Raw genomic sequence first — 24,336 nt, 5'->3', positions numbered from 1 at the left:
ACATTTTCTTTTTTTTTTTTTCTGGAGAAAAGCTCACCTTATTTTCACTCTTTTCCGAGTGTGCTAAATTTGGACCCCAGTGTTACAGAGTGTTTGCGATGTTGATGAAGCTCTTACTATGAGGACTGATCCATGTATTTGTGTTCCTTTCCTAAAATGAGTTAGCAATTGAGGAATTCTCTCAGAACACGCCATTCCAGTGGAGAATGCGATATTTGAAGTGAACTCAGACTTGAGGAAGAAGCATCAGGGAACATTTTGTCCGGCTCCCCCCTCTTCTAGACAGCAGTGTTCGGTGTGCTTTCCTGAGGGTTTCGCTGGTGTTTGGTTGTGTGCAGTCTACCTTCTGCTGAAAACTATGAAGCCAGGTCTTTGGAAGGAGCACCGATTTCGTGGGATCAAGCGAAAGGGAGGGAACCCTACATCCCAACACCCGGAGGTCAGGAGAAGGACCACGGTGTTCACTGCCGCATCTAGCTTGTAGTGGGGAGCCTGTCCACAAAAGGTGACGGCTTTAAAAATATGAATCTCTTTTTTAACCATGGAATATTTAAAAAAATTTTTTTAAAGAATTTCGTAGAGTGTTTTGGTCATTTCACCCTCCCTCATATCTCCCCATCCCTCCCCCCCCACCTCCCAACTTTGTGTCCCTTTTCTGTTTGTTTTATTGACCACCCACTAAATCGTTTGTGCCGCCCATATGCTCGTTGGTGTGGGACCCCCTACTGGAGTGTGGTCAGCCTACCAGGGGCCACACCATAGCTCTCCAGTTGAGTATGGGGGCCCCCCCCAGCCCCTCCCTACTCCATGCTGAATGTTGATTGGCTTGCCCTCGAGGAGTTCCTCTGTAGGGAAGCAGAGCTGCTGTAAGTTCATGAGTGCAGTGTTTCCATCTTGTCTAAGAGACACTGTTTGGTTCTGATCCTCCCTGACATCCAGCTCTTAGAATCTTTCCACCCCGTGGTCCACAGTGGGCCCTGAGCCTTGGGGGAGGGATGCGATGGAGATGTCCAGTTTGTGGCTGGGAACTCTCCCGACACTTGTCTGAGAGCTGTACCAATTATGTGTGTATTGAGATATGAATTTAGAGGGCAGCTGGATAGTATGTCTGTTAAGCAGGGTAATAGTAGAGTTTTTACTGGGGCCTATGAGCTCCTCAATAATGGGTTCTTGGCCAGATTTGTAGTACCAGGCTTGTGTTTCCTTTGTAGAGCAGGCCTTTAAATCCAATGAGAAAGCAGTTGGTTACTCCTGTAACATGCGTGCCACTATTGAACCCATGGGCATATCTGGTCATACCAGTATTCTATAGTTCACAGGCTGCAAGCTGGGTAAGACTGTTGATGACAACCCCGCTGTATCTCCCAGTACCATGAAATCTAGTCCGCAAAGAGGAAGCTCACAGTTCAATACTGACTTGATTTCTTCATGTCCTCTGACCAAAGTCAGCAGTAGGGTCTTCAGACAAGCAGGAATAGCCTGAATCGAAACTGTGAATCTCTTGCATTCTGAAGCATCATCTCCAAAGCCAGAGAAATTGTAGTCTAAAATGTGAGCGGGAACATGGCTAAATAAATGACCTGAATTAGATTCCCCTGCTTCGTCAAGGCTACACCTTCTGGAAACAATTTTGGTAGCTGTCTTTATGGCAATGATGTGAAAATATTCATGTGTGTATATAAGTCGGAGGATTCTGAATTTATAAAGTGTAAAATGGAAAACTGGCATCTCTGGTAATCTGAAAACTTACAATAAGCTTTAGGCTGTGTTTTGGTTGATGTAATTAATTAGCAGTTTAACAAGAGAGTACTCACTTGAAGAACAATGGGGGTATCATTTGTGTGATTTTAAAAGAGGATTAGTCATTGATTGAGAAGGAAATTGGAGCACAGTGAGACTCTTGCATGGCCTTCTAAAAGGATTGCTGGGTGTGTCTGTGGTTTTCTTCCAGCTAATAGTTTGGTGGTTTGGATAATAAAAGCATCAGAAGATGTAGAAAGGAAATACTCCATTAAGTAAGTATTGCTATGGTGTTTGTGATCAGGACTTGAAAGAATAACACTGTTGATTGTGTTTTTTATACTTTAGAATAAGGTTTGGCTAGGACCAGGCTTTCCCCGTATGTTAGATTAGTTTATATATAAATGGAAAATGCCATTTCACCTGTACTGTATTTATAATGAGCTTCTGATATAAATGGAATGTATGTGTGCACGTTCATCTGCATGTACGTACACACACACAAACACACACACATCACCTATGCATATAAACTGATTAGGTGAAATAGAAACTTCAGATTCTGGCTTATTCTTTTATATCTGTAGAGACAGATTTAAAAAGGAAAAAAACTTCATTTTTAAAGGCATGAGAAAATGACCCATTATTTACCTCTTTCTCCCCAAAGTCACCAAACTGACTCCCTGTATGACACTTGTGTAGTTCGGAAGGTTTCCTGGGAGTGAATCTCATTCACTTTGATGGGATGTTGTCGTCAAGCAGTGTCAAGTTGCTTGTAACTCTCAGGTGAGCCTAGCCCAGCAGGGGTAGCCAGAACACGGCAGAGCATCCAGATGTCGGCAGAGCATCCAGATGTCGCGGACCAGGTTGTCAGTTGATGTGTTTTGGTTCTGAGCCTCGGTGTTGAATGGTGTCTTTCATTTGGGTTCAGGTCACCTTCCCCCACAGAATCTGTCAGCAGTCTGATGAAGAGAGGATTGTGTAGCAACGTTACTTTGGGGAATACTAGAATTAAAAACAAAATGTAGACTGATTTTTATAAAATATGGAGTCTTTTGCAGTGTGTATGTTCATTGTTAATGTACAAGAATGGGATGTGGTAGGAGGTTGGGCTTTGGGACTATGGGGTGTCGTTTGCTCGTTTAACATCTGGATGCCTTGGTTCTTCTTGGAATGAGGAGGAACCCTGCTTCTAGCTGACCTTTAAATGTTTTTTATAGAGATGGAAGCAACTGACAGTGATGTAGAACTGCGGTTTGCAGTTGGCCAGCCTTGGCATCTCAGTATGGAATTAGGGTTCTGTGTTAGCATCCCACATGTAGTTAGGGTTCCACGTTGGTCAGCCCTGTGTCCATGTGGGGTTGGGTTCCATGATGGTCAGCCCTGTGTCCATGTGGGTTTGGGTTCCATGATGGTCAGTCCTGTGTCCATGTGACGTTGGGTTCCATGATGGTTAGCCCTGTGTCCTGATGTGGGGTTGGGTTCCATGATGGTCAGTCCTGTGTCCTGGTGTGGGGTTGGGTTCTATGATGGTCAGCCCTGTGTCCTGGTGTGGGGTTGGGTTCCATGATGGTCAGCCCTGTGTCCTGGTGTGGGGTTGGGTTCCATGATGGTCAGCCCTGTGTCCTGGTGTGGGGTTGGGTTCCATGATGGTTAGCCCTGTGTCCTGGTGTGGGGTTGGGTTCCATGATGGTCAGCCCTGTGTCCTGGTGTGGGATTGGGTTCCATGATGGTCAGCCCTGTGTCCTGGTGTGGGGTTGGGTTCCATGATGGTCAGTCCTGTGTCCTGGTGTGGGGTTGGGTTTCAGGATGGTCAGTCCTGTGTCTTGGTGTGGGGCTAGGTTCCAGGTTGGTCAGCCTTTACACTCTTAGTTTGAATTTTCTTGTTAGGTTTGTTTAGGAATTGGAATGGTCCACACTTGTATCAGATTTCTTGAACTATTCTAAAAACAAAACAAAACAAAAAAAAACAAAGCAAAATGTCACACAGCTTCGGACATCTGCCCCTCTACTATGACCACCGCATATGTGTTAGTGAATGCGATTATCCTGCTGTACTTAGTGGATGGTGTTCATGCATGGAAAGATGTTATTTTAGTTTCTAATATAGTGCCTGGCAATTTGACTGTGAGTGAATTTATTCAGTTATGACTTTGATAATTGCACTTGTTCTCTGTGGTACTTAAAGAATGCAATAATACAGGTGGCTCACTACAAATGTATTTCTCCATATGAAGAGGGACGCCTCTGAACGCATGCCTGCTGACCTCCAAAGATGCAGTAAACTAATTGGGTTGAAGCGGTTTTTTCTTTTGCTGTTGGCATAAACTGTTACTTGTTTTGGTTGTGCAATGTCTTTGTTGTTTTAAAGGGCAGTTATGTTTTTGACAGTGTATTTTCATCTTCAAACCTCTTCCATAGAATGAAGTTGTCCAGATGCATTTATCTGACCAATGGATACTTGGGTTGTTCACTGACATTTTGACTGCCAGGCTTTCATGGGAATTGGATGTTTTATTAAGAATAGAAAACCCTGTTTTAAAACAGCCCCCTTACCTGACAGTTATCTCTCTAGAATAAGTTGCATGCACCAGGAAACAACTTTGTCCTGAGCTGGGCAGTTTCAGAGGCCAGTGGAGGCTCAGGCAGTGTCCATGACATCATCGCTTATTCCATTAGGCAGCATTATCTCCAGTGGGCTAAGTGGGCCCGTGGACTCTGTCTCATCATAAGCATGCTGGACAAACTGGGTGTGGATCAGGGTGGAGATGATGTACTGCTCAAGTCCCCTAGGAAACTGCTACTGATTCCCACCCCCCTGCTTTGAGGAGGCCACCAGCTATTAAAGAAAAACATTTAAAGATCTTATGCTAGATTCTAATTCATTAAAACAACAACAACAACAACAACAAAAACCAACCAAACACCAACTGTGTTTCTAAGGCCCTTTGCCTGTGAGGAAAGTTGGCATGGAAGGGCAGAGAGTGTCTGTTTCCTAGCAGCCCCCATGAGCCGAAAGCTCCTCACACTGGCAATCTGAATGCAAACGGGGCAGGTCTCGTTGGCCACATGCAGGTCTGCATAAAGAAAGGTGAGGGTGTCCTTCAGGGCACTGGTAATAAACTTGTAAGCTTTAATTCAGCCGGGTACCTCATCTGCATCGAACAGCGCTTCCCCTATGGCTGTGCGTCACCGAGAGCCTGCATGGTAATGAAGCCAAGGCACTGTGGGCCAGAACTCTGCCGCCTGCGAGAGGCGAGGGGACAGCGCCTGGGAGCCAGAGCCACAGAATCGTTGCTGCTGCCACCTCTGCGGCCGCCGCCGCTGCTGCTGCTGCCGCTGCTGCCGCCGCCACTGCTGCCCCTGCTCCTGCAGCCAGCCAAGACACAATGTTGAGTCTACAGGATTCTGTGTTTTTTGAAATTAGCATAAAGTCCTTGTTAAAGTCGTGGAGCTGCAGCTGTGAGTATGGATGCCGGCCCTGGGGGGGAAATGCTGAGTTGTGAATATCCCTGCCGTTCCTCGCATGCCTTCTCTCCAGACCCATCCAGATCATTCGGAGCCTTGAAAGTACCACGGAGAGAGTGCTCTCCCCACGGCCATCAGTCAGATGAGACTCTTGAGGTGCCCACGTGAGGCGGTTGTAATTTGGGTAGTTACGTTTCCTGCAACAACAAGCCTCCGGTTTGTTGGTTGTTAATTGTGTTTATTCCGGCAAAGTTTCTCAGAATCCATCAAGAATGGGGGAAGATGACAGGGCAGCTGGGATTCCTGCAGGGCTGTGGAGTCCAGTACCGGTCCACAGTGCTGTTAGTACAGAGTGTGTGTGTGTGTGTGTGTGTGTGTGTGTGTGTGTGTGTGTGTGTAGCAGCATGGGCTGTCTTCAGGCATCGGGCGGTTTCATAGGGTGGCAGTAACTTTCCCCTGCTGTTACCGAAGTTGCAGCGGGTGATAGTCATACATAGGTACTTGATTTTATGAGAAAGAACATTCAGGATGATATATTTCCAATCCACTTAAGTCAGGAAGCAAGTGCCACTGAGCTATGATCCTCTCCCCGAGTCCTTCCCTCAAATAAGGATTTGGCAGAAACACTGGTTTCATTTAATGTTTTTCAGTGGTTACTTTCGCTCTGAAAAAAAAAAAATACTCAGAGCACATAAATGATAAGATTTATCGCCTCCGACTCCTAACTTCACTGCCAAAATAATCATCACCATCAACTTAGGAGATCAGACTAATGAATTGAGCGAGCTCCAGTCTTGTTATCAGGACTTTTTTATGCATAGAAAATTGAAGCATAGGAAAATCGTGACTCTCCCAAGGTCATGGAGGTAGCGAAGAGCTAGGGGTATAGAATCCTGTGGATCTGGCTTCCAACCGTGCCACTGTGGTGCCCTGGCAGCCTAATGAATCAAGCATGAGAGATTAAATTTAAAGTCTTTCCTACTCAACTCTTTATGAAAACACTTACTTAACGGAGTTTCGTTTCATAAGCAAATGATACGCAAGTCCAAATGTTGACATGAAGGGAAACTCACTGAAGACAACCTGAAGGGGGTCTGCAGGTACTGGCTCTCCTGCCTCCCCGCCTGCATTTCATTGGCTTCCGATCTTTAAGTAGTTTTTTTTCTTTTCACGTGTAGCTACTGCCTCTCCAGATGGCAGGAAACTGTTAGTTTTAGGAAAGTTTTTAAGTGAGCAAATGTAGTTAAAATATTGGGAGCCTCGTGATGGTTAATTAAGCTAAATATTTTTAGTAGTTAAAAAGAAAGTTAGTCATGTAGAATGTACTTCTGCAGAGATCAATTAGATCAGAGTTAGCAATCTTTCTGTCCTCCCCACTTATTTATCTGTAGTAAGATGAGAATGAAGGTATAATTCACACACTCATGTGGAAAAGCACTCTATGATGTCACAGCAGCTTGTCATAGAAAAACGAAGCGTCCTTATTTGTGATCATTTAAATATGCCTGCACATCGTTGCCTGGACCCTGCAGCCAGCCACAGCCAAATCTGGTTTAGTCATATTCCCTGGATCTGAAAGGGAACCAAAGCAGATGCTTGCAAAGCCTGGGGTCTTAGCTGTGCCGGCAGGAGAGAGATCCAGTCTAGGGTTAACCCATTGCCCTTGGGCATTCATAGTGCATAGCAAAGATGTTTTCAGCATTACAAAGCAATATGTTAATATTGAAAAAAAGTTGCTAGTGTCAGTGTTGAGTAAGGCCTCAACCATGTCCATCTTTGACCTGGGAAATGGGCGTGCTTTTTTATTCTTAAATTTCCCCAGCATTGGTGAATGTCAGCAGAGAAGTGGTGGAGGTATTAAGACCTGGGAGAGGATAGTAGCCGGCTGTCTCTTTCTAGGGATGTTTTCCATTACCCCAACACTTTCGAATCAGCCAACATCGATTGAGTGTATGCTGTGGGATACAGAAGGAAGTAGGTGGCTCTTTGCTCTCTGTGAGCTTATTCCGGGACAGAAAGCATAACCTGAAAGTTACAGTGAGGGGTAGTTGAGAGGTGACGTGCACACCCCCGTGACTACCAGCTGATGGTAGCGGCTGAAATGACCTGGGAGAACAGAGCTGGAAGAAGCGGCATTAGCATGGGGATGGGGGAAGACGCGGAGAGGAGGCTCTTCAGGGCTAGCTTTGGAGTGCTAGAATATTCCATAGGCTGGTAGGCAGTGTTGGCATCCAGGACTTTGTCTGTGAGCCAGAGAGACCAAGGGTTGGCTAGCAAGCCCCTTCACTCCAGCTCTTCAGTTGGGGCCCAGCACTTGGTACTCCACCTTCTGAGTTATCGTCTTCTGACTGTGCTGACATGGACACAGCCCTAAGTCAGCACACGCACACCCTCCTGCGTGGGTGGGTAGGGGGAGAGTGGGGACCTGGTCACCTGGATTATCTCCATCATATCCTTTCTACATCCGGTTTGTAGCATCCCTTTGCTGCCGAAGGTTCTTTTTTAACTACCTTCCCTTTCATACCCCAGTCTTTCTGTTCCCTGCAGAATAAAGTTTTCCCTCACTTAGGCTCTGTGTACTTCGTCAGTCTCTTCTCTTGCCCTTCCAGCCCCACTCTGGGAGCGTGCTGTGCCTTCATGGTTCTGTTTCCTTCGCCCTGCCTACCTGCCCCCCCACCCCCCCACACTCCACAGTGCATCCCATCCCGTCTGCTTGGCACGGACCACTCCATCTCCATCACCATCCACCCTTGCGATCAGTCTGTCAGCACTGCGTCTGGTCTGCGCTTCCCTCTGAGCATCGTTGGTCACTGTCACCCCCTCCTGCCCTCCTCTGCTTCTTGATTGTGCTCTCCTCAGGGTACAGATCGGGTGTCTTTTTGCTCTTCTTTGTATACTTACTGCTTAGGTGAGCGCTGGGAAATGTCGAGACACCTAACAGAGCAGCTAAAGATGTAGTCGTTTTTGTTGCAATGAATTAACAAACAGCCTGGAAGATAGGTAGGTAAATATATGGCCTGTCTCCTGTTACCTGATTATTAAATTGCACCCTCTAGACCCATGTAAATATGAGCAGAGCTAATGGACCCAGTAGGCTATGTGTATATACGTACATGCATGCATATATACGTACATGCATGCATATATACATACATATGTATACACAGTAAGAGATGAAAAGGTAATGAGTTTGGGATTAGGAACATGGAGGAGCTGTGGGGTGGGGGAGGTAAGGTAGATACAGTGCTCATGTAGAATGTTCTCAAAAAATTATATAAAAAAAGAATAAACAGAAAAAAACTTAAAAGTTTAAAAAAATACTGTATGCTAACATCGCCCCTCAGGGGAACAAGTCCTAAAGCAAAGTTGTATAAAATCATACCACAGTGATTGAAAAAATAATCATTTATTACATGCCATTTAGTGAATTTCTTGGGAAGAGCAGAGAATAACTTGATTTGTTAGATAGCTTTAAAAAACAAAAAACAAAAAAGGAAGTCAAAAAGAAATCCCATTATGTTTGTCTTTCAAATGTTGTCCTCATCCCCCTCAACAATAAAGGAAAAAGTGTTTCTGACTTACTGAACCTTAACCACAGTGCCTATCATTGATAGCAATAGTCCTTATTTACATGATGCGCTTGCATGGTTCCTGTGAGGCCAGATGCTGCTTTGGGTTCTAATCGCGGAGGCCCCCATACAGGACTGCTTAGCTGGCGGAATGTCGTTGATGCCAGCCCTGCTGAGGTTTGATGTGAGCCAAGCCTTTGTCTTTGGGTAACAATGAAGCGACATTCGTGTGGCCTAAATTCAGGATTTTGTCTCTGTGCCAACACTTTGAGGCATTACTCCTTTAAAAAGAAAAAAAACAGAGTCAGGGACATTGTGTGAAACCAGCTGCACAGTGAGGATGTTGTCCTTCAAAGGATTGGTGGGGTTCCCTCCCCCCTCCAAATTGATAAGGCCAAGCTGGCCTCAGCCTCGTCCGTTATCATCTGCGGTGTTAGTGAAAGTGGTAGGTTCGTGGACAGTACCTCTGGTGAACATATTTTTAGAATTACCTCTGCTTACATAATTTTACATGGCAGCTAGTATTTCAAAGGATTCCGTTTTCATCGCAGACAGTAGAAGGGATAAATTGACCCACTTTAACCATCTTGTAAATTAGAATATGAATTGGATGTGGCGTGTTAAGGGACTAAATTTGCATAGATCGCTTCGATGGGCACAATGGAGTAAGTCTTAAATAGCTTTTCGTACTCAGAAATGTTTTTCCTGGATTACAGATAGAGTCTCCCCCACCCCCATCATACTTTTTATCTAAATTTATTAAATTCATAATGGTCTTTGATTGAAGTAAAACTTTGCATTCATTGCAGGACTTTTGGGCCTGGTATCATGTACGGTGTGTGTTTGTGTTTATGTGCACACACATGCACGCATTCATATACACATATATTCATCAGCCCCCATTCAATCATGATAACTTGATGAGGAATGTTATTCTGATTCTAAAAATAGCTCTGTCGTGATGTTATTCACAATGTATAAAGCTCTTACGTTCATGGCGTCCAGTCTGCTGTTGTATTTCTAAGGTTGTACAACTGTCACTGGTATCTAATGGCAAAATATTTTCATCATCCCCCGCCCCCAAAAGAAACTCTGTGCTCATTAATCTACTTACTGTACTGTTGCTACTCTGGACACTTTGTATAATAACATCATACAGTGTTACAGCACATATTGACACTTCATTACCTTTTATGGCTAAATAAATTCCATTGTGTGAATAGTGAATATACCACATGTTGAATATCCATTCATCAGCGGACCGATTTCTGTATCAGGTGCAGGAGGCTGGAGGGATTGTGGCTAGCTTGGCTGGAGCATTAGGGTGGTGGGGAAGAGGGATGGGACCAGGGCTGGAAAGGTAGGCGGGGCTAGATCACATGGGATCTTGAAAACCTCCTTAGGGATTTTGGTCTTCAACTAAACAGGGAACCATTGATGGCAATGGTGGGTTTAATCAAATTCCTATTTGTATGGGCTGCAGAAAGGAGGGGTTAGGAAAGATGTCCTGTATGTAGGGTATAAGTTAGAATGCTTTTGTAGTGGGCCACTTGTGAGAGGAAGGCTAAACAAACAAAGGGCAATGCCGTTATTGGACCAACAAATACATTATTATTTTGTGGAAGATACTCTTGTAAGCACATTACAGAGTGTTAGCTCATTTAGGCACCAATGCAAGACATGTTGAAAAGGTAGGATGTGAAGTCTTGGTGTAGGCACGAGAGGTGCTGGGCTTTGTTAACGAGGCTCCTCTGAAGCCATAAGTCGTTCTTGTAGGGTTGTTTGCATTTCCGTAGCCGTCCATCTCAGTGAGTCATCTGTCGAGACTGTGTGTTGGTTGTGTTGGAAAATAGTCCACCCCTCCCTGCTTGTTGCCCCAATACCCCGCCATCCCTTCCCGAGAAACCGCTGTGTTAGGAAGTGGATCCGGGACAAGGGAGCCATCTCAGTGTTTTGCGGGGCGTGAGCTCTTTGTGATGTGCTCCCGATATCACTGGCTTTCGGAACCAAGTCTGCTTTATCCTTTTTTAAAAATATTATTCTAAATCCTCAAACTAGGCCTACCTCATTTGATGAAATAAGGTTGTGTTCTTTAAGAAGTATGGCTGGTTACTTAGCTCACTGAATATTGTTTCCCCCGACCACCACCACCACTAAATTTTAGAATAAGAACAGAGCACAAGAATGAAATACAAAATCAGGAGACTCTAACAAGCATGCCACCATATTCATGGGTAACTGAGACTCGGCAGAAAGTTCAGTGTGATAGCCCTGTGGAATTTTGAGTGTCTGCTTCATAAAATGTAGTATGTTGTGGTTGTCCCCGATCTGTGCCTTCTGTTAAGGTGGTTTGTAGCCTGTCGTCTGTCAGTGCTAAGGTGTGGAGCCTAGGAGAGTCCCTGTCCACTGTTCTAGGTGGCTCAAGGGCACTACAGACTCTGGTCTGAATACACCCTGCCCTCTAGGCCAGTGATTCTCAACCTCCCTAATGCTGCGGCCCTTTTAATGTGGTTGCTCAGGCTGTGATGACCCCTAACCATACAGTTATTTTTGTTGCTGCTTTATAACTCTAATTTTGCTGCTCCTATGAATCATAAGGTCAATATCTATGTTTTCTGATGGTCTTCGGTGACCCCTGTGAACGGGCTTTTCTACCTCAAAGGGGTCACGACCCACAGGTTGAGAACTCTTCTAGGCCGTGAGCAGCCATACTTGGGGCGGAGCCTCACTGTTTCTTCCCTCACAACCTTTATTTGTCAAGCTCTTTGCTAGGCCACATCCTGCAAATGAGGTGCCTGCGTTTGCCCTCGACGGGATGTGGGGGCCCTTTAAAAAAACAAAGCCAGACGACCCGGATGGAACTGTAGCACTGCTGAATTCCCCACCCCCCGCCTCCTCACGGGTCCTTTTAGTGACTGAGCCACCTCCCTGGCTGCATGTCCACTCGCTTCCTGTCCTTGTACATTCTGCATCTGTTTGCTGGACCCCGCTGGGCCGCCATACTTTGTAGACACCATAGTCTGCGTCTGATTACTGGACTTCTTGTGACCTCCAGCTGGGCTGCCGTTCATCCCTTCTGCACCTTTGTGGTGCCTCGAGCATCGACAGCCAGGAGCTCTTCCGGGTGCCCTTGGTACTGATGACTTAGTCTTTCAAGCATGGTGCCTGAGAGGCATCTAGCTGACTGTAGGCAGGACCAATGTGCAGGCTGTTCACATCACTGGCGTATGGTCCATCCCACTACTGGTTAAATTCTCAAACTTCTCTTCTAGAAAAACCAGTTATTTGCCTTTCCATTGCCGTGTGAAGATGTACCTTTCTAGACATGGTTAGCTAGCCTTTTACAGGCTTTTGGTCATTCTTTCACGCTAGTTGATGTGTGATGTCCCAGGACTGATTTCTTAACAGAAGTTCTGAATATTTTAGATGTACTAGTTGTGTTTCATTTAGGATGTTATTTCTGAATTTTTAAAATTTAGCCATTAGAGAAGTAAAGTTTTTAATCCCCTACCTCCAGAAAGAGAACTAAAGAAAAACCCATTAGAATGAATAGGGAAGGCTTTAGAAGCCAAATTCTTTTCTTAAAGTTACTTATTTTTATGTGCATTGGTGTTTTGCTTGCATGTGTGTCTGTGGGAGGGTGTCAGATCCCCCTGGAACTGGAGTTACAGACAGTTGTAACCTGCCATGTGGGTGCTGGGAATTGAACCCAGATCCTCTGGAAGAGCAGCTGATGTGCTTAACTGCTGATCCATCTCTCCAGACCCTAGAAGTCAAATTCTAAACAGCCAGATCTTTCCTTAGGGTACTTTACATATGGTCGGAACTCGCAGTAGGAAAACATTTAAATTGCTTTATAAGCTGTATTTTCAGTTACATGATTGGCACATGATTATTAGTGAAGGCCTTCTTAAAGAATGCCGAGATGAATAATAACTTTTAACAGATACTTGACTAACAACGTAATAGGAAATGTAGACCCACACTACATACAATGAATGAATACCTTTTTTTTTTTTAAGATGTTTCTCATAAAACTTTGGAACAGGATGTGAATGAGTCATTTTTAATATAGGGAGACTGAGAGAGAGAATGATTCCAATAAAGTGGTTTTGGATACACTCAAAGATAAGGTTATCAGTGTGATTTATACAGCGCCGCTGTGGTTAGTATACAGAGCCTCTTGTGGTTGGACTGGAAAGTGGTCTGCCTGCCCCTTCATCACCCTGGAGGAAAAATTTGGGAAAGTGTGGAGGATATTACTACTAACTTCTAAACTTAAAAGTTAACCAGGGGCTGCCAGGTGGCTTATTGGTGGCAAGTATTTGCCCTAGAAGCATGAGCATAAGTTCTAATCCCCGGAACCCACACAGGGAAGCCAGGGAGGTGTGGCAGCTGCCTGTGATCCCAGCACATACCCCTCCACATATGTGTACTCCCTCCCATGTATACGCACACATGCATGCACGCACGCATGCACGCATACCAGGTTAAAAAAATGGAGTAACAGGTGACTTTGGGTAGACATAGGAGTTGATAAGTAGAGTAGATATAGCATGCGCATAAGGCATAGAGAAGAATTAGTAACTGCGTTAGAGTATATAACTGAAATCCTGCCCCTTGAAATCACAGATAATGACAAGCAGAGGAGCGCCAAGATAAATAGTTCAAAGTACAGACAGTGATTAAAATAGTTAGCACCTTAAAAGTCAATTCCACAAGCTTTCTAATATGGAATAAGAGAATCATATTCGTCTTGTGTTTTACTAGTCCTTTGTTTTTTATGCTCATGCTTCATGATACATGGTTTTTATTTTTCGGCTCCATGACATACGGATATTTAAATATTCTTGAACTGCCTGGCAGGAATCATTTGTGGTATATGACAGGTTTCTGTACTTATGGGGCTTTAGAAACTTAATGATCGAAATTGAGTTCTAAATGTGATCATCGCACAGGGTCACTGTTCTTCTTTAGAGTAGCGCAGTACGGCAGTGGACCTTCTTACATTCACTTTTAGCAGCTCCCAGAAACTTAGGATGCCAGGACCCCAACTCTGAGAAGTTCTGTTTCGGATTTAAGACACTGCCAGGGATGGCCAGCAGAGTTGAGCATCAAGTCAGGAGGCTTAGCTTTGCCAGAATGCCAAGTATGGATCTGAAATGTCTCTCAGAGGGTGGAATAATAATAAACAGTGCGACAGATAGATTCTTCTCAGGGGTTTGCCAGTTTCCTGATTCACTGTGAGGAACATGCCAAGTGGATGCTAATGCTCCAGCTGGCCTGGGGTCCCTGTCTGTCTGTCCTTGAGTAAGCTCGTGTAGAGTGGATTCTCACTTGAAGGTTGCATCGCCAAATGTGCAGGCTGCTGCAGGGCCAGCATGCTCAGGGTTCGAGCAGGGCGCTCACATCCTCAGCCAGCAGCGTGCCAAGTGTTCGAATTCCTTGCATCTTTCCCACAGTAGCTACAATTAATTCTGTTTGCTTTCGGCCAGTCTGATAAATACACTCCCATACATAGTTCAATCCCATTACTAGGGCAGTTTGCGTTTTCTGGGTGGTCCTGAGTGTGATCCTCTTTTCCCATGTCTGTTAGGTTCTTAAGGTTGTTTTTGAGTTTTGCCCATCCGCTGCCAGTTTTGTCCACAGTATTGTCTTCTTCTTGTTACTTTCAAATACATCATCAAACGCTACATATTTTTTTGTCTAAGTACTTTTTCCAAACTCGCCCTTTCTCGTTTGTGGATATTATTTTCCTTCAGGATTTTAAACGTTTTGCGTGGTTAGATGAAATTGTTTTATTTGCTTTTATTGCATCTTGTTTATTCCTTGGTGTGTGTTGGTATGTGCATTAACAGTGCAAGTGTTGAAGTCAGAAGACAGCTTACAGGAGGGGGCCCTCCCCCTCCCTTCCCTCCCCTCCACTCCCTCCCCTCCCCCAGGTGGGTCCCGGGGTCAGGCCTGATGGAAAAATGCCTTTACCTGCTGAGCCATCTTGCTGGTCCAGATGCAGTTTTTATTTATTTATTTATTTATTTATTTATTTATTTATTTATTTATTTATTTATTTTTAATTTAAGACAGGGTCTCTGTGTGTAGCTTTGGAGCCTTTCCTGGAACTCACCCTGTAGCCCAAGCTGGCCTCGAACTCACAGAGATCCGCTTGCCTCTGCCTCCCAAGTGCTGGGATTAAAGGCGTGCGCCACCACAACCTGGCCAGATGCAGTTTTTAAAAATAAGTAATTTTGATTTTTTTTTTTCTATCATGGATAGTAGTCCTTTCTTGCCTGGATTACACATGAAAACTCTTAATTATCTATAAGGCTTTGAAAACTTAATTTTAAAGTTCATGGCCATCTGTACTTTAGTTTTTTGGTTTTTTTTTTTCCTCCTTTCGAGACAGCGTTTCTCTATGTAGTTTTGGTGCCTGTCCTGGATCTCGCTCTGTAGACCAGGCTGACCTCGAACTCACAGAGATCCGCCTGCCTCTGCCTCATGAGTGCTGAAATTAAAGGCGTGAGCCACTGCCACCCGGCTGTACTTTAGTTTTTGAATATAAGATCTATAATATTTTGACAGTCTATCTTGACTATTGCTTTATTTTTATCATAATTATAGTTATAATAATAGTGTCCCCAGATTAGGAAAAAAATATTTTTTTAGACAGGGTTTCTCTATGTAGCTCTGGCTGTCCTGGAACTCACTGTGTAGACCAGGCTGGCCTCGAACTCAGATCCTTTTGCCTCTGTCTCTCAAATAGTGGGATTGAAGGTGTGTGCTGCCATGCCTGGCTATATGTATTTTTCCGTGGCATGTCTTGGAAGCTTATTCCTCTAGTTAGAGACTAACAGAGTTTCCTCCAATATCACCTAGACAGAAACTCCTGTAGAAAAGTTAATTGAAATTATGCTAATATGTTAATTCTGTGGGAATTGGTACTTCCATTAAGCCGTCTTATCTCAAATATGTTTTCCTCCTGTTCTGTTCTTTTATGTCCTTTAAGAAATCCTTGCCACGTCCATGTGTCAGTCTTAGAAGTCGTAGGAATTTGTAAAAGAAGCATGTGATCTTTTTTATTTAAGGAGAATTCCATTCGTGTCTACAATGTATTTTGATCATATCAGCCCTCCCATTTACCCCTGAGCTTCCCCTCCGGCATGCCAGCACGTCCTCCTCCCAACTTCCTGTCCTCTTTAGTTCTGAAAAAATAACCCGTGAGCCCAGTCAACGCTGCCAGTATGTACAGCAGTGTGACATCATTCACTGGGGTACACACAACCTCCCAGTGGCTGTGTCTCCCAAGAAGAGTGACACCCCCCCCCCCGTGTCCCCCCACCAACAGCTCTTCATTGAGGATCGGGGCTGTGAGCTACACAGCCCTTCCGTGCCGACATGCTTGGTCTCGTGCAGGTGACCATCACTGCTATGAGTTCATGAGCGAAGCGGTCTGGTCACGTCTGCCCAGAAGACGGCGCTTCACCGCCCTCCTCCCCAGCCTCCTGCTTTTACATCACCCTTTCTGCCTCTTTCGGGATGTTCCCTGACTCTAAGAGTGTCGTGCTTATGGCTGAGATCACGGTCCCTTGTTCTCGACACTTGGACTAGTTGTGAGTCTTTGCCATCACCACACTCTGCCCCCTACAGAAGCGTCGCCGACAGGCCGAGAGCAGCGCGTGTATAGAGTCCCAGACACAGCTGTGCAGAGCTAAGAGGTCAAATCCTCCGTGCTTTTCTACCTCTTTCTCCTCTTACTCTCTATTTCTGAATGGAAGATTTCTTTTTAATCCATCCTTATTTCTTGATAATTATAGTATAGAAAGTTTCATCTATTTTTTAGTATTTATAAGAATGGTTTAATTTTCTTTCTTCTTTTGTTTTTTTTTTTAAAGACAGGGTTTCTTTGTATAGCCATGGCTGTCCTGGAATTCACTGACTTTGAACTCACAGAGCTCTATCTGCCTCTGCCTCCTGAGTGCTGGGATTAAAGGAGTGTGACACCACTGTCCAGCCAATTTTGCTATAAATTTGCATTTATTTATATTGCCTATAGCCTCCAGTGATGAATAATAGTGATGAATAATAGAGCAAAAATCAACATCTTTATTTTGTTTCTATTTTTAATAGAGATGGGTTTTATGCCTTGAAACCTATGTTAGCTTTTCATCATAACAAAATGCCCGAGACAATTGCTTATAAAGAGAAAGGGTTTATTATGACTCCTAGACCATGGTTGGAGGAGTCCACTGTTTCTAAGCCTCTGTTATGGCCACATGGTGAAGCAGAAACCAAGACAGGAAGAGGAAGTGGCTAGTCAGGGTCCCACAGTTCCCTGGAGGGATGCTTCTGGTTAGGCCACTATGTCCTCCCTCCTCCATAGTGGCACCATTTGAACCAAGCGCCTACCACATTTAACAGCTAAACTGGAGCATTCTGATGTCAACCCCAAAGGATTGTAATTATTGTCCAAGTGTGAAATGTGTCCAGTCTATCCCCAAGAGTCCCTAAAGTGTTAATGTCCCAGCATTGCCCTAAAGTCCAAGTTCACGGTCTCAAACTGCCACTGAAGGCAAAATCAACTGTGAGCCTCTACAAAAAAAAATCAGAAAGAAATACATACTTCTAAGTTGCGTGTCCGGGCAGGCACAGAGCGTGAGCTATTTCAGAAGCCAGAAATAGGAAAGTGGTTAAGAGGTGCTAGCCCCAGGCCAGAGGAAAACAGCAGAGTAAGCATCAAATCCGGAAGCTTCCCGTGGAGGAGGCGGGGGCCCATTGTGGGGAGTGGGTCCCAAGGGTTTGGGCAGTTTTGCTTCTCTGGCCTCATTCATTCATTGCCTATGACTTGTCTCTTGGGCAGCTTTTGCAGGTTGTCTGCAGCTCCCTTTGTTAGGTTTGCACCATGCCAACAGCTGAGCATTCTTGGGGCAAGACTTCCCAGTTCACCTAGCTGTGGGCTAGCTGAAGGGACTTACCGCTTACTGTCCTTTGGAACCTTGGTGGACGCTGCCATAACTCTGTAACTCATGCATTCCGCATGCGTGCACAGCTGGCATCACATGGATGGTGCCAGGTTCTGCTGCTTTCAGTGCCAGCTGAACCAGGGCCTGCCTGAGCCACAACTGTAGCAGCCTTGGAACGTTTTCCTGGGCATTCCGGGAGGGTACCCCCATAGCTCTGTTCTCAAAGGCAATCTACCCAGGGAAGTCTTCGAAACAAGTTTGCATGGCTGCATTTCTAAGCTGAGTGGCCTTGCTGATTTGATGTCTACCCTGTGACTTCTCTGTGCCTTTATCGGGGCTAACGATGACACCCTGCTTAACTGGACCATGGTATACACCGCCTTTCTGGTCAAGCTGTGAATCTCCCAAGGCTTTCCACGTGGCCCGTGGCCCGTTACGTTATTTGAGATCAGGTCTCACTGTGTAGCACAGGCAGTGAGCTTGGAATCCTCAGCTTCAGCCTTTAGCCCAGACCCTTCGTGAGTTCTTTTTCTTTTTTTTTAAATACTTACTGAGTCTACGTGGTGCTGTTCTTATGCACATGGGTGGGGTGCCAGCCACTGGAGCATGGCAACCTACCAAGAGCCACACCCCTGAAGAAAACTGACTCTCCCTGGCCCGGCAGCCATCACACGCCAGTAGCTCTCAGCTAGCTGTGGGGCCTCACGAGCCCCACCCCCAACACCCAGCATATTCTTTAAATACTACCTTATCTCTGGGATTTTAAGATGGCTTGAGCCGAGCTTCTGAAGGCTCCACAAGGAGTCAAGAGCATCATAACTAGAATTCTCTAGCAGAGTAAGTAATGGGTTATTTAGAAGATGGGTCATTTTCCTTGCACTTTGGAATATAGAATATTTCTGCGGAAGACTTCAAGTAAAAAACGTTGAACACATGCCAGAGTTGTCGCAGGACTTCTATGTTTAGAAACTGTTTTTAGTGGGAATACTTTAGATTAGGATAAATAAACATTTTTGAAACAGCTGTTCAGAGAACAAGCAAAAGTTTTAATTATGCCATCCGTTACAATTGAGTGAGAAGAAAGCCATGGAACTAACTAGTGAGGGAAAATAATTTTATTCACACAGAATAGAAGCAGAGTATTTAGGGATTAGAACTAATAAGATGTAGGTATGTATTCTTAGTGGAGAGTATGGCAGCTTCTGAACATGGACTTGTGTTTCTCTCTCTCTTTCTCTCTCTCTCTCTCTCTCTCTCTCTCTCTCTCTCTCTCTCTCTCTCTCTCTCTCTCTCTCTCCATGTAGCCCTGGCTAGCCTAGAACTCACTCTGTAGACCAGGCTGGCTTCAAATTTGCAGAATTCCATCTGCCTGCCTCAGCTTCTGAATGTTGGGATTAAAGTTGTTCACCACCATGATGGCTACATGGTCATTTTCTATTAGAAAGATGCCAGTTTTTTTTTTTTTTCCTAAGTCAATGTGTAGAGATATGTATAGTTATGGCAGTGAGTTTTGTATGTAGAAAGATGTGTGACACAGAGTGCCAACACCCTACCCAAAGCCACAGTGACTAATAGCATGGAGCTGACACAGAAACAGTGTTAATAAGCAGCAGCAGAAGCCCAAACGCATGTTCAAGTATGACTTTAGTTTATGGTGGTAAAGCCAGGGCAAGATTTCAGTCAACACATCCAGAAGAACTGGTTAAATCTTGGGAGAGAAAGAGAGTTACAACAAAATACAGGTAGCTGTTTATCTGCCAGAGAGAGAGAGAGAGAGAGAGATTTGAACCATTTTTTTCCTCAGGGAAGGAGAGACACATTCAATGTAGTTCTCCCAGAACTTTGATCACTGGTGGTTGAGCTGCCAGGCTTGCCCATTGAATGAATGATAGACTTTGAAGATTCCTCCATTGTGGAAGGCAAGATGGTTAAGTGGGTAAAGACACGTGCTGCCAAGCCTGACGACCTGAGTTCCATGCCTGGAATCCACATGGTCAAAAGAGAGAATAGACCCTCATGGGTTGCCCCTCTGACCTCCACTTGGGTACAATGGCTTGTCCTTCACCCCTCTACACACAATAAGTAATAATGTAATAATCTTAAAAAGATTCTTCTGTTTTTGGGAGTGTTGCCTCTCTGGTAGCCATGCCGTGATACTCTGCTGTTGGCAATTTCTTGAGCGTGTTTTGGGATGGGCATCTTTTCATGTGGCATCTGTGTGTCTTCTCTGGGAAGTGCCTGTTTTTAAGTTGGGTCCTTTTCTTACTGTTGTTGTTTATATATTTTGCAAACAAATCCTTTTTAGATTTCCTTTTTCTTCCTTGAGGCTAGTCTCTCATCTTCATCATTGATTTTTTTTTGTGTGTGTGTGTTGCTAATGTTGTTAATAAGTTTTATCCTTTCCACTCACAGATCTTGGGTTTGGTGTGTATTTTTAACAGGCCCACTGAAATCAAGATCACCTAGATTTTTCTCCTGCCTTCCAGGAGATAATAGAGTTTTTGCATTTTATGTTTAGCTCTGTGTGTTCCATTTTCAGTGAGTTTTTGTGGAAGGTAAAAGTTCTGTCTAAATTCTTTCGCTTTTTTTTCTTAAGCATGTGGGCGTCTAGTTGTTCCAGCTGCATTTGTTGAAAAGTCCCTATTCGTCGTGTTTCCTTTGCTCCTCGTCCAAGATCAGTTGACGGTACTTATGTAGGTCTATTTCTGGGCTGTCTGTTCTGTCCCATTGATCTGTTTGTCTCTTCCTTTGCCAATAACGCAGTGCCTTGATTACCATAGCCGTAGAGAAGTCCTGAAGGCAGGTAGTGTCCGCCCCCGGGCTTGATTCTCTTTCATATTGTGCTGGTTGCTTCTGAGTTGATTCTCTTGCTGTACAAACTTTAGAATCTGTTCATTGGTGGCCATGAAATAACGCTCTGTCCTGGGTTTGCTTTTTAAACTGATTTTGCTTTTGAGTTGTAGAGTCTTTGTTGTTTTTAATTCTTGTTCTAAGGCCATTTACCTTATGCCTGTTCTTTCTTAGGTGTCATCAAAACTTGTTAGACGGTATAAGCAATAATGCTTATAATAAATAGTAAGCAACTCTATGGTGCCATTACATTTCGGTATCACATAATCCTCTCTATATATGTATGCTGTATGTATCTGAGGTATATAAGCTTGTACCTACCTACAAAGGAGTGTGTGTGTGTGTGTACGCATGAGTGCATGTGTAAAGGCCAGAGGTCAATGCTACATACCTCCCTAAATTACCTCCCTCCTTATTTTTGAGAAAGAGTCTCTCACTGAACCTGGAGCTTCCTGATTGTGAGAGGCTGGCCGGCCAGTGAGCTGCAGGGCCCCACCTGTCTCTGCCTCCCTAACACTGGCATCACAGATACATTCTACCATACCTGGCTTTTCCGTGGGTGCTGGGGACTGCAGTCTGGTCCTCACGCTTGAGCAACAAGTGCCTTGCCTATTGAGCATGCATGCAACAACCCCCCCCCCAAGTCTGTTGTCATAACGACCCCAGAGACATACCGCTTCCAGGGTTGTGTTTCTTCCTCCTTGTCCTTCCCTTTGACTGACTCTGAATTTATCAGGGACAGATGTTATATTAATATGACAGCTGTTTTATTGTGTATACTGTGTCACCACAGTGCTAGAAAAGAAGTGAGCTAAAGACTAGAGATGCTGAAATACAAAAGCATTTAAGTCTTGCTTTATCCTAATATAGCTGTTTGTGTTCAGTAGGTTTATATTCCAAGAGTGTTTAATGTGACATTGGATTTTTCTTGTTGTAATTCAATGCCTGGACCATGTTCTGAAGACTTACATGCTAACATTTATGTTTTTATTCCTTTGTGGGCAGAGTTCTATAATTGCATGTACAGAAATACTATTTGGGCTGGAGAGATGACTCAGTGTAGGAGTTTATCCTGCTCTTCCCTAGGACTTGAGTTCAATTCCCAGTACCCACACTGGCTGGCTCACAACCATCTGTAACTCCAGCTCCAGGGGAGGCAGCACCCTCTTGTGGCCTCCATGATCACTGCACTCATGTTGCACGAACACCCACATAGACATACATATACATAATTAAAATTTAAATACTAGAAAATGAAATCCTACTATTTATAAAATATTTGATTCAAGCAATCAAGTGTCATGAATGTCTTGGTTAGGGTTTCTATTAATGTGATAAAACGCCATGATAGAAAGGAACTTGAATAGGTAAATGGCTTCTTTCACTTACCCTCCCAGTTAACAGTTCATCCCTAGGGGAAGTCGGGGTAGGAACCCAAGCACAGCAGGAACCTGGAGGCAGGAACTGATGGAGAGGCCTTGGAGGAACACTGCAGACTGCCTTGCTCCCGATGGCTTGCTCAGCCTGGCCCTCCCAGCCCTTTGACAGAAGACATGTCCAGTTCTTACTCATTAGTAGAAAAATCAATAAAACTGAGTTATTGCTTTGTGCTTATTGGGCTCCTATTTATGTATTCTTTACATTTCTTCATAATCTTCTGTCCTGTTTCCTAGTTGAAGGAATTGGTGGTTTTCTAAATAGTTTCATTTGTGCTTTGCAAATATCTATACAGGTGGTTAATTCTCTGTATAATATGCTACAAGTATTTTCCTGCCTTCCAATTTGGTTGTGTGTCTATATTCTTGTTGTTGTTGTTTTAAATCTGAGGTTGTGTTTTGTGTACTTTTTCATGCCGTTTGGTATTTTTGGATCATATCATTGTAGTGAACTGGGCTATGAAAAATTAGGTTCTTTTCTAACCCTCAGTAACAGAGGGCTTGAAAAGAACCCTCAATATGTTTTAATGACCTGAAATTTCAATCGGAAGATATTCCCCCCCACCCACACTTTTTTGTTTTTTTAAATAGTAGTAAATACAACAAGCATTTACTAAAGGCACACTAAAAGATAAATTGAAATGTTGCTTTAACTTATTTAATCATAAACACTTTGTATTGTTAAAATTTCAGTTTTCAAATTAGAACTAGTTTTTCCTGGAACTTTGATTTTCTTCACAAGTATCTTTTGCCTCAGTCATGACACCATAGAGCAGAGGTTCTCTAACGCTGTGACCCTTTAATACAGCTCCTCATGTTGTGGTGACCCCCAACCATAAAATTATTTAATTGCCACTTTTAGCTGTAATTTTGCTACAGTTATGAATTACAATGTAAATATCTGGTATACCACCTCCAAAGGGGCGGTGACCCATAGGTTGAGAACCATTGTCTTAGAGCATTTACTTAACTACTTTCAAAGGGAGTAGATAGAAGTGAGGCAGGCCATTTGAGATGACGTGTGTCTTTGGCTCTTGAGGAGCCAAACATAATTTTTAAAGATTTAAGATCTGCGACTCTTTCCACAGGGCCACATTAGATTCCCTGCTTAATAATGCACAATGTTGGATCGTGACACATGGTAGACAAGCAGGTCATTGTTGGAAATCATGTGTGCTGTGTTCCAAGGACTGTGAATTTTTGTCTTGGATTGTTTTTATGCTACAATTTTAATTCTAGAATACAGAATATATTTTAACTTAGTGCTAATAAAAGCTGCTTGTATTTAGATTCGATATCAGCAGTTTGCAATAATCTTTAGATTATTGTTGCAAATTTTTTTTGCAACTAAATTTTTACATACTGTGTTTTATAGAATAGGCTTTTTAATTTTTGAGATGCCCCCCCCCCAAACCACCACCACCACCACCACCACGTGGCCCAGGCTGACTTAGCAACAGCTTTTGATGTGAAACTCATGACCCTAACTACCTAAGCCTTCTGAGTACTGGAATTGCAAGCACGTGCCACTATGTCTAGCTTAGAGTCAATTTTTCTTTGACCTCAAAATGCAGTGTAGGTTTTTGAATTGATATATTTTTAAGCAAATTGGCTGTCCTAATCATTATACATACACACACACACATACACACACACACATACATACATGCATACATATATATATATACACACATACATACATATACATCAACAGCTATTCAGTGTTTGAGTAACCGTGTTCTGCCTCCCCTTTTTAGGGATGGAGTTAATTACATGACAGTTTCTTACACGGAGAAGGCAGGAGCTGAAAATCAGGGTGAAGTGGAAGCGCAGACCTTTGTCTGGGTCCACTAGGCCAGAAGTCCCGTGTGCTGAAGTTAGACTACAGTCTATATTAAGCCTCAGGCTGGGATGATGGACGTGACTGGATGAGTTCTAGGCAGGAGTGAGGTAGGCTTGCACTGTTTCCATCAGCCTGATGGGACTTACCCCTTGGCAGACAACACATCATCTGAGTCGATGGTCCCAGCCAGCGCCCTCTGAGTGAGTCAAGTGAACATACTGTGAGTTACCGTTGATTCCTGAGCCTCACCTCAAAAGCCACAAAAAAATTGGACAAAGCTCAGAGCCTTTTCTTTCCCCACCCTCTGTACCAAGTTCCAGCCATCTCGATTGGGTTTCCGTACTGGCATCCCTGGTGCTGTGTTTGGGTTCCTAGGACTCATTCCCCAGAGAAGCCAGAGAGATTGACAAGGACTAGTCAGATCCCGTCCCTCCCCACACTTTCCACTGAACGTTCTTCAGCGTCCTCAAGGA

General features: G+C 44.1%; 1 protein-coding gene across 9 annotated transcripts in view; it reads left to right on the top strand.

Annotated features, from left to right (window-relative positions):
• Fryl (FRY like transcription coactivator) overlaps positions 1-24,336 on the top strand; it is a 242,412-nt gene that overhangs the window by 93,482 nt on the left and 124,594 nt on the right. For 2 of the 9 annotated variants that reach the window (XM_037209089.1, XM_037209088.1), the window contains exon 1: positions 5,097-5,202. The exons of 3 other annotated variants lie outside the window; for them this stretch is intronic. In XM_037209089.1, the coding sequence (XP_037064984.1) occupies positions 5,130-5,202 (73 nt within the window). In that variant the 5' untranslated portion in view covers positions 5,097-5,129. Of the gene's footprint in view, positions 1-5,095; positions 5,203-24,336 lie in introns of those variants that run through there. 4 more of the 9 variants (XM_037209096.1, XM_028860510.2, XM_037209087.1 and 1 more) reach the window with 3 other exon arrangements.

The sequence above is a fragment of the Peromyscus leucopus genome, chromosome 10 (genome assembly GCF_004664715.2).
Source record: "Peromyscus leucopus breed LL Stock chromosome 10, UCI_PerLeu_2.1, whole genome shotgun sequence".
Lineage (NCBI taxonomy): Eukaryota > Metazoa > Chordata > Mammalia > Rodentia > Cricetidae > Peromyscus > Peromyscus leucopus.
This window is presented reverse-complemented; position numbering and strand designations above follow the sequence as displayed.